Source organism: Orycteropus afer, unplaced genomic scaffold (genome assembly GCF_000298275.1).
Source record: "Orycteropus afer afer isolate SDZICR_OR568_19922 unplaced genomic scaffold, OryAfe1.0 scaffold00238, whole genome shotgun sequence".
Lineage (NCBI taxonomy): Eukaryota > Metazoa > Chordata > Mammalia > Tubulidentata > Orycteropodidae > Orycteropus > Orycteropus afer.
In genome coordinates, this window is record NW_006921825.1 from 5,256,215 (window position 1) to 5,265,562 (window position 9,348).

A 9,348-nucleotide genomic window follows, 5' to 3' on the forward strand; every position below is an offset into this window, starting at 1 on the left:
CTATTGGCTAGGATTTTGTTGAAGATTTTTGCATCTATATTCATGAGGGATATTGATCTGTAGTTTTCCTTTTGAGTGATGTCTTTTCCTGGTTTTGGAATTAAGGTTATGCTTGCTTCATAAAATGAATTAGGGAGGAAGTAAAAACATTTTATTATTCTCCTTTTACTAAAAAAAAAAGAAAAAAAGTTTCCTAGTGCAAGAAATTGTTCCCTATAAATCTTTCTTTGCTGTCTTCTCAGGCTGGGAGGGGGTGGGTAGAAATTATACTACACAAGTATGTATATAGGAAGTTCCTGACTTACAATGGGGTTCCATTATGACAGCTCAGTTGTAAGTCAATTCTGACATAAGTTGAATACCTTCTTTTAAATTTAGGTTTCATTGTTACTGATTTTTATTATCAGTATCTTTATAAATCTGATCTTTGAAAATCTGTGAGTAAACATTTGAGAATGATAATGTCAGCAAATTATGCACTGCCACAGTGTTGTAGTACATATTACTAATGACAAGATGTACAAAAACCTCCACACAAAACAGATAGTTGTTAAGCGTGGTTCACTGTAACTGGAATACATCTAATTTGCAAAGTATCTGTACATCACACCATAAGTATTAGTGAACTATTGCCTCCAAGTCACATGATTAAATTTTAGGTTGATTTTTGGGAAGATACTGGGCTAATTCCTTCATGATCCTGTAACATCACCTGATAACTTGGTGAGGAATCAAAGACTGTCTTGCTCATTTCAGAAGGAAAACCATTGTCTATAGTCTCCATCTCCTTGTAGGAGACATGGGTCTAGTGTTAATCTTGAGTAATATACTCATTTGAGATCTGCCATCTAGTGTTATTTAAAATGAAATATTTTTGCTGGTTCTAATGCACTATTCCTAACTGAACATGCTGAGAAACCATTCTAATACTGCCCACACATATAATCATCTTTCTCATCATTATCATCATAACTGTAATTTATAGATATTTTTTACTATATTCAAATCACTGTACTTACAAAGCTACATAACATCTCATTTTTTCTTTTTTCAATAATCTTATTAAGTAGGTTCTGTTATCACTAGTATACAGATAATGAGTGAGGACTGATGGGTTAAAATTCTCATCATTTGCATATGTATAAGTTGTGAAACCTAAATTTTAATTTATCTTCTGACTCTAGATCTCATTGTGAATCACTAATGTTATCCTGGCTCCAAGATTATCCATATATTTCTAGAATTTCCCAAGGTGTTTTTCCATGGAATACCCAGTAATTTTTGTAGAGGCTCTATTACACAGTAGCTATGAACATGAATTCTGAGCTCAGGATGCTGAAAAAGTATCAAAGCTCTAGTTTTCAAATGGGAGGAGGGAATTTTCTAAACAGAATGGCTCCCACATCTCTTTCCTAGTTTCAAAAAGGAACTGGGGGTGGGAATAGGCCTAGGGTAAGATGCAAAAGATGATGAAGACAAGTGCATCTCGAGTACTGGAAAAAGTTTCCCATGTTACTCTGTTTGTATCCAATTTCTGAACAGCTATTGTGGTGGTTGAGCATATTATACTATTAATAAGAGGAATTTCATATCTACTTCAGCAATGTCCCAGTGAAAGAGAGTTATGGAAAAAATGAGTGAATATACTGGTAGATTTTACACTGAAATCACCAACAAACAAAAATATTCAATGTAAAGCTCCTTTTTCATTTACCTACCTGTTGACTCCAAAGTCCTGATTCCTTCTTCATCAGACATTTATTGTCTTTCCAGCAACCAAAGGCAGGGCAGAAGCCAATATGTCTGCACTGTATTTGGTCTTTATTGTCAACAAGTGCAGTGAAATGAATTGCAGATGAAGAATTCAGAAAGTATGGCAAAGGCAACGTGATAGTCACACTGTATCTCAATACAAAGAAAATTACATATATTTAGCTCTTGAAAATCTCTGTGGTAATAATCTTTTTTTTTTTTTTTTTTTTGGTGGAGGAAGGTAATCACTTTTTTCTTAAAACTGAAATCCTAGTAATAGCATCCAAGGAAAATCACTGTGCTTCTTAGAAAAGAAATGCTTACAATCTGTAGACACAAGAGGGAAAGTGGACTTTTTTCCTAAGGAAATATTATTTTTAGAGAAGTATAAAGTACACTGTAGGTGGTGAAGATTCATTTGATTTACTTCTGCAAAGACATAACAAGTACAAAACATAGTGTGTAGATGACCTGAAATATTTCTTCTAAAATAATTGGACAAAGTCAAACTAGGATATTATAGCTTTCAGAAGACAGTTATATCTGTTCCACTTTTAAGTATGATGACACCTACATGACTTTTGGTCATACATGTTAAAAGTGAAGACCCAAACTGTAGGGTTGAGGTAAGTCTTAGAAATTGGTAATAGCACCACAAGCTCCTTAGGAAGGACATCCAATTTAAAAATATTGGTCCCTGTTTTTGAAGTTTACCTTGGGGGAAAATAGATCTATTTTAAATATCACTGGGTTTGGTAGGTCTGTGTCTTGTTTTCAGACATGGTTGTAAGATCTAAGACTGGTGAATCACTCAGGATATTCCCAGTGGTTGCCATTTTCAGACATCTTGAAAACCTTAGGAGGAACTTCCCTTACCTACGTAAAAATACAAAAGCATTTTATAAATGGAGAGCCCCAAAACATACTGACTTTAGAAGAGTTAATAATTTAGAAGATTTTTAAAGAAATCCACAACAGGAATCATTGAACAGATAGCCACTATATGAGTGGGGCAGGGAAAGCCTAGTTTTTAGGAGAAAGGTGATGAAATTCTTTTACACTCTTAACAGTACTGATACTAGCCTGAGTATATCTGTCTATCCATTTGTCTGTCTGTCAGACTGCTCATTTGCCTGTCTGCTTACCTATTCACTTTGTATTTTCGATAACATATTAAGGAAAGGTGGACACTTGTTTTAATATACCGACAATGAAACAGCTGAAAAAGCAAACCCTGTGGAGTACTGGAATCTCAAAAGGCAATGGCTCTCAACCAGTCTGACGGGATTACTAACCAGTCTCCGAATATCCCGCTCTGACTCCCACTTGATCTTCGAGATGGCTTCCTGGTGGGACTGATGCTCACTGCGTAGGTCCCCCGCCTTGATTTTATCTGCTTGGATCATATTGCTCAGAGCCTCATCCACCTGCTTCTTGGCAGTTTTCAAGTCCGCAATTTCCTGTAAGAGCTTAAGGCGCTCTGCATCAAACAGTTTCCGGGCCTCCTCTCGGGCCTCAATGGTTAGCGCTGTCCTTACTTTGTCACTGCTGCCGTCCCGGAGAGCACACAGAGCTGACTTGAGCCTCTGGATTTCTCCATCGCGCACCTTCACTGTCCTTGACATTTCCTGCTCATGCTGCTTGATGAGATTCTCCCTCACGGCCTGCAGCTCCTTCATCTTCTCCTCGTGGAGCTTGGCTTTGAGTTCAGTCACTAGGACCGTGTGCTTGCGCTGCTCCAGCTCACGAATCCTCTTTGCTTCTTGAGTTTTCTCTCTTTCAAGCTTTGATACCTAAAGGCAGAGAGGAGAAAAGATAAAAAGAAATGAACCTCAAAGAGAAGGTGTGCTCTCAGGCAGGATTTGCAGCTCAGGCCACTGTGATATGCTTGGGCTATCTGTGATCTCTTAATTCCTCATCTCTTTTCAAACACCAGGCCACTGTCTGTTCAGAGGGAACTACATTAAAACATTAAAGCCGTGAACATAGTGGCAAAAGGTTGAAATGCCTACGGATGTACATACTGCTTTGTTCAGACAAACATTAGATACTCTGGGACCTGATTACTCCTTGTGTGGTCTGCAGACAAGCAGCACTGACATCACCCAGGAGCTCTTGAGAAATGCAGAATCTCAGCCACATCCAGGCCTCAGAATCAAAATGGGCATTTTAACAAGATTTCCCAGGTGACTCACATACACATTCAGGGTATCAGAGAAACATTGTTCTAATGGTTTCTCCTTGTTGTCCAAAACCAAACCAAACTTGGTCTTTATGGAAATCTTCACAGAAGCAGACTGTCACATCTTTCCCAAGGAGTAGGTGATGGGTTCAAACAGCTGACCTTTCAGTTAACAGACAAGCACTTAACCACTTTGCCACCAGAGCTCCTTTCACCTTGGTGTGGAACAGTTCAAAACAGATCACCTAGAAAGCTTTTTATAAGTCACATCCCTAGGAAATTATAAATGTGAGACTCTCAGGAAAGATTGTAGCATGATAGTTTGGGATGAACTAATAAATTGGTACCTAGGGTGATATTGTAAAGTATTTTTTCAATATATTCTGGAGGAGAAGTTGATGGTGGAAGAGGGGACGGTGAACAATGAAAACAGTTGATACCATCTCAACCTTAGGCATTTGACTGCTAACCAGAAGGTTCGTGGTAGAAACCTACCAGCCACTCCATGGAAGGAAGACTGGGTAATCTACTTCTGTAAAGATTTACCACCTCACAAACCCAAAGGGGGTCGCTATGAGTCAGAATCAACTCGATGGCACCGAGTTTGGTTTTTCTGGTTTATCATTCTTGGAATGAGCTACTTACTTAGTTCCATCCCCAAATTTTGTATGCCTTCCCTTGCCAAAACATGCTTTGCTGTTCACTGGGCCCTCTCCTGTTAAAGGAGTTTAAAACCATTTGCTGTAGAGTTGATCCAGCTCATGGTGACCGCATGTGTGTCCGAGTAGAACTGTGTTCTATAGGATTTTTGATGGCTGACTTTTTGCAAGTAGATTGCCAGGCCTCTGGGTGGACTCAAACCTCCAACCTTTTGTCTAGCAGTCGAGTGTGTCAACCTGTTTGTGCCACTCAAGAACTCCTAAAAGAATTTAGGAACTGTCGCTAATTCTCCATGCTCCATGGAGGTCTCTTTGCACTCTGTCTCTCACTTTTACACTCTCCCAATACTCCAAGAAGTTTATAAAGTATTCCTTCTAACGTTTTAATCCTTCAGAAATTCTGGTAAAACCAATTCTCTGTGTTTTGTTCCATTTCCAGTGATAATAGAGGAATTCTTATAGATTAGCAATGGCACTGCCTTTACCTGTCTGTGATTTGGTCTCTGACTCAGTAGATCAGGGTGAGAGCCTGCTTGTAGCTTGGACAAGCTTCTTAGTGATCCTGTTCTATTGTCCTCCTCCCAGCTCATCTCTGCTACCTATCTGCTTCTGTCTCTTCTTTCTTCCTCTCTCCCTTACACACATATGTGTGTGTGCACACACAAACACACGTTAACCTGGAAAAAGGAATTAATTGAGTAGACCCAGGAGTAACAGTTGAATGATACTGAGTTTCTGCTCTTCATAAAATTGGCAGGTTTTACAGAATAATTGTTGAGGGTCTTTCAAGCTAAGAAAGTTTGTGATTCAACCACTCTATTAAAACTGTCATAATAATAATACAAAAGGTTTGAGATTTTACTTACCTTGATAGCTTACTTACCTTTAGTTGGAACATGATTTTGTAAGCTCACACAACATTTTATGAATATTTTATTTTTTCAAATGCAGGAATTATTCCCATTATTTTTTATTTTTTATTTTTTTAAAGAGTTCAGAGCTCGTGGAGACTGGGGTGTAACATGCATCTAGGTTTCTTGTCCTTGATTCTTGCCTCCCGCTTAAGCCTGAGGTCCCTTCGTGGATGCCCATTCTCTCTTATGCTCTAGAGCTACACTGTCCAGCACAGGGGCCAATAGATGCATTAAGCACTTGGAAAGAGGCGTAGCTAAATTTAGAATTCTATAAGTGTAACATCATTTTTCAAAGATTCTATGAAATTAATAATATAAAATACATTATTAATAATTCTTGTATTGATTGTTGTTAGGTTAGGGGCTGCCAAGTTGATTTCAACTTATTATGACCCCATGGGACAGAACAGAACTGCCTCATGGGGGCTTTAATCTTTACAAGAGCAGCAGATTTCCAGGTCATTCTCTCATGGAGGTGAGTTAAAACGAACAACATTGAAGTTACCAGCCAATCACCACCAGGTTGCGCCAAAAAGACTCATAGTGACCCCTCCTTGTGTTCCTTCTGAGGAGTGGCTGGTGGATTTGAACTGCTAGCCTTCTGATTAGCAGTCAAATGCCTTAGGCACTTCATCACCAGAGCTCCCTTTATATTGATTATATGTTGAAATTAAGATTTTTTTTTCATCACTTAGGTTCAGTAAACTGTACTATTAAAGTTAATCCTATCACTTTTGGAAGAGAGAGACTTGGTTGGTAAAGTAGAGACTGAGTGATGAAGGGGAAGAACCAAGGCCCTCAAAGAGACGGATTGACATAGTGGCTGCTGTGACGAGCTCAGTCATGGCAAAGACTGGGAGGCTGGTGCAGGACAGGGCAGTGCTTCGTTCTTTTGTTCACAGGGTAGCTAACAGTCAGAGCCGACTTGATGGCACCTAACAACAACAACATGCTTGTTTTTCTTTTTCCGCTTTGTAAAATTGTGTCTATAAGAAATTTTGAGACTATATATAAGGCTTATATTTGTGGCTTGCATTATATTTCTATTGGGTACTATAGTTCCTGGAGGTTCATTTAAAATGTACCCTGTTTTCCTCATACTGCTATAAATATTCTCTTAAAAAAAAACCCACTTCTAATCTTATCTACCTGCTCAAAACTCATCCACGGCTCCCTAATGCACACAATAAAATACCAATACTTTTACTGCACTTTTCTGGTTGTCAGTAGTTGGGCTTCCAGCTGCCCATTTCTTTCTCTCACTCTACCTTTCCTCACATGTCCCCTGTTTCAAGCATGGGGGACTATGCTTTTTTCCACCATGCCCTGCAGCTCTGTACTATGGGCCTAGAGTTCCCCATTCCTAAATTGCTTTTCCCTCAGCTCCACTCTTTGGGATTCTCTCACTCTTCATGGCTCAGTTGGATTCACCCTCTTCTGTCAAGCTGTGCTGATCATGCAGGACAAAGTTCAATTCTCCTTCCTTTGTCTTCTCAAATGTTAAATGTTAAAATATTACAGCATTCAGCTGCTAACCAAAAGGTCAGTGGTTCAAACTCACCAGCCACTCTATGAGCGAAAGATGAGGCAGTCTGCTTTCTTAAAGATTTACAGCCTTGGAAACCCAATGGGGCAGTTCTACTCTGTTCTATAGGGTTGCTATGAGTCAGAATCAACTCTCTGGCAACAGGTTGGGTTTGGTTTGTATCTTCTCAATACACTTTGCGAACATCCCCTTACAGTCCTTTCCACGTTTTTCTTTATGCTATGCCTTTTGCATACATATCTGACTTTATCCCTCCTTCTACCCCTACTCCTGATTGAAAACTTTTGGAAGATCACCTTTGAGCCTTATTCATCTTTGTATATTCATGATTCCTAGCACATACATGATAAGGATCCAAAAGACATGTGTGGAATTAAAGAATGCAGCTTTGGTATCATAGTTCCTTGACTGCTAACCAGAAGGGTGGCAGTTCAAACCCACCAGCCACTCCTTGGAAGGAAGGTTGGGCAATCTACTTCCATAGTGATACTGCCTCGGAAACCCAAGGAGGGTTCGCTATGAGTTGGATCCAACTGGACAGCACATAACAACAACAACAACAACATGCTAACAAGTTTCCAGGGCAAGCTCCATAACTAGGGGCAAGAATACCTTGTCATACAGTTTAGAGAACATAGCTGGGGGGAAGTGACTTTAACTCAAGTGATAGGAACTTGGTAGATACTCAGCACATACTTTAACACATTTAAATTCAGCAAGATACATTTACACTATAAATATGGAATGGTATCATGACCAAGAAGTTTGTCAGGTGAAAATCTCTTGCGGGAAATTTTAGCAATTCTTCTTGGGACAATTAAAAAAAAAAAAAAAAAGCTATAGTAAAACTGAACAAAGGATAAGAAGTTCTGGTTTTGGATTTCGATTTCACCATCTGATAGCTCTAAGAAAGTAAATTTACTCTTCTTAAGATTTTTGAATACCCTTAAAAAATCTGTAACAGAGAATTGTTAGGGTTAAATTAGATGCTGCATGGGGAAATTGCATGAGATGTAAGGTTATCTTATTACTAGGCATAAAGAAATGCATAAAGATTGATATTCTAGGCATTAGTGAGCTGAAATGGACTGGTTTTGGCATTTTGAATCAGACAACCATACGATCTACTATGCTAGGCATGACAAATTGAAGAGGAATAGTGTGGCATTTATTGTCACAAAGAATGTTTCAAGATCTATCCTGAAGTACAATGCTGTCAATGATAGGATAATATCCATAATTCTACAAGGAAGACCATTTATTTGACTACTATTCAAATTTCTGCACAAACCATCAAAGCCAAAGGCAAGGAAGTTGAAGATTTTTAACAACATTTGCAGTTTGAAATTGACCAAACATGTAATCAACATGTGTTAGTACTGGTTATTAGAACGTGAAATTTGGAAACAAAGAAGAATCACCAGTAGTTGTAAAATATGGCCTTAGTTTTAGAAATTATGCCAGAGATCACATGATGGAATTTTGCAAGAATAATGACTTATTTTTTGCAAATACCCTTTTTCAGCAACATAAATGATGGCTATACACGTGAACTTCACCAGATGGAATACACAGGAATAGGAATTACTACATCTGTGGAAAGAGGCAATGGAGAAGTTCAATAGCTTCAGCCAAAACAAGGCCAGGAGCTGACTATGGAAAACACCATTAACTGCTCTTATGCAAGTTCAAGTTGAAGCTGACCACAATTAAAAAAAGTCTATGAGAACCAATATATAACCTTGATTATAACCCTCCTGAATTTAGAAACCATTTAAAGACTATATTTGACACACTGTCAAAAGATATTGTTGGCACAATGAACACCAATGACTGAAAGACAGAGGAATTGTGGGATGACATCAAGAACGTCATCCATGAAGAAAGCAAAAGGTCATTAAAAAGGCAGGAAAGGAAGAAAAGACCAAAATAGATGTCAGAAGAGACTAAAGCAAATGGAAGAAAAGACAAAATAAAAGAGCTGAACAGAAGATTTCAAAGAGCAGCTCAAGAAGACAAACTCAATTATTATAACAAAGTGTCCAAAGATCCAGAGTTAGAAAACCAAAATGGAAGAACATGATCGGCATTTCTCAAGATGAAATAACTGAAGAAAAAAAATCAAGCCCTGGGTTATGATATTGAAACATTCTATGGACAAAATATTGAATGATGCAGAAAACATAAAAAAGAAGATGGAAAGAATACACAGAGTTACCATACCAAAAAGAACTGGTTGATGTTCAACTATTTCAGGAGATGGCATATGATCAATAACCAATGGTACTGAAGGAA

The 9,348-nt window shown here is 38.3% G+C and overlaps 1 protein-coding gene across 1 annotated transcript in view; it reads right to left on the reverse strand.

The window, feature by feature from the left end:
• The window catches only part of JAKMIP2 (janus kinase and microtubule interacting protein 2), an 85,795-nt gene that overhangs the window by 59,373 nt on the left and 17,074 nt on the right, over nucleotides 1-9,348 (reverse strand). The window contains exon 2 of the mRNA XM_007949133.2: nucleotides 3,048-3,545. Within this exon, the coding sequence (XP_007947324.1) occupies nucleotides 3,048-3,545 (498 nt within the window). The remainder of the gene's footprint in view (nucleotides 1-3,047; nucleotides 3,546-9,348) is intronic.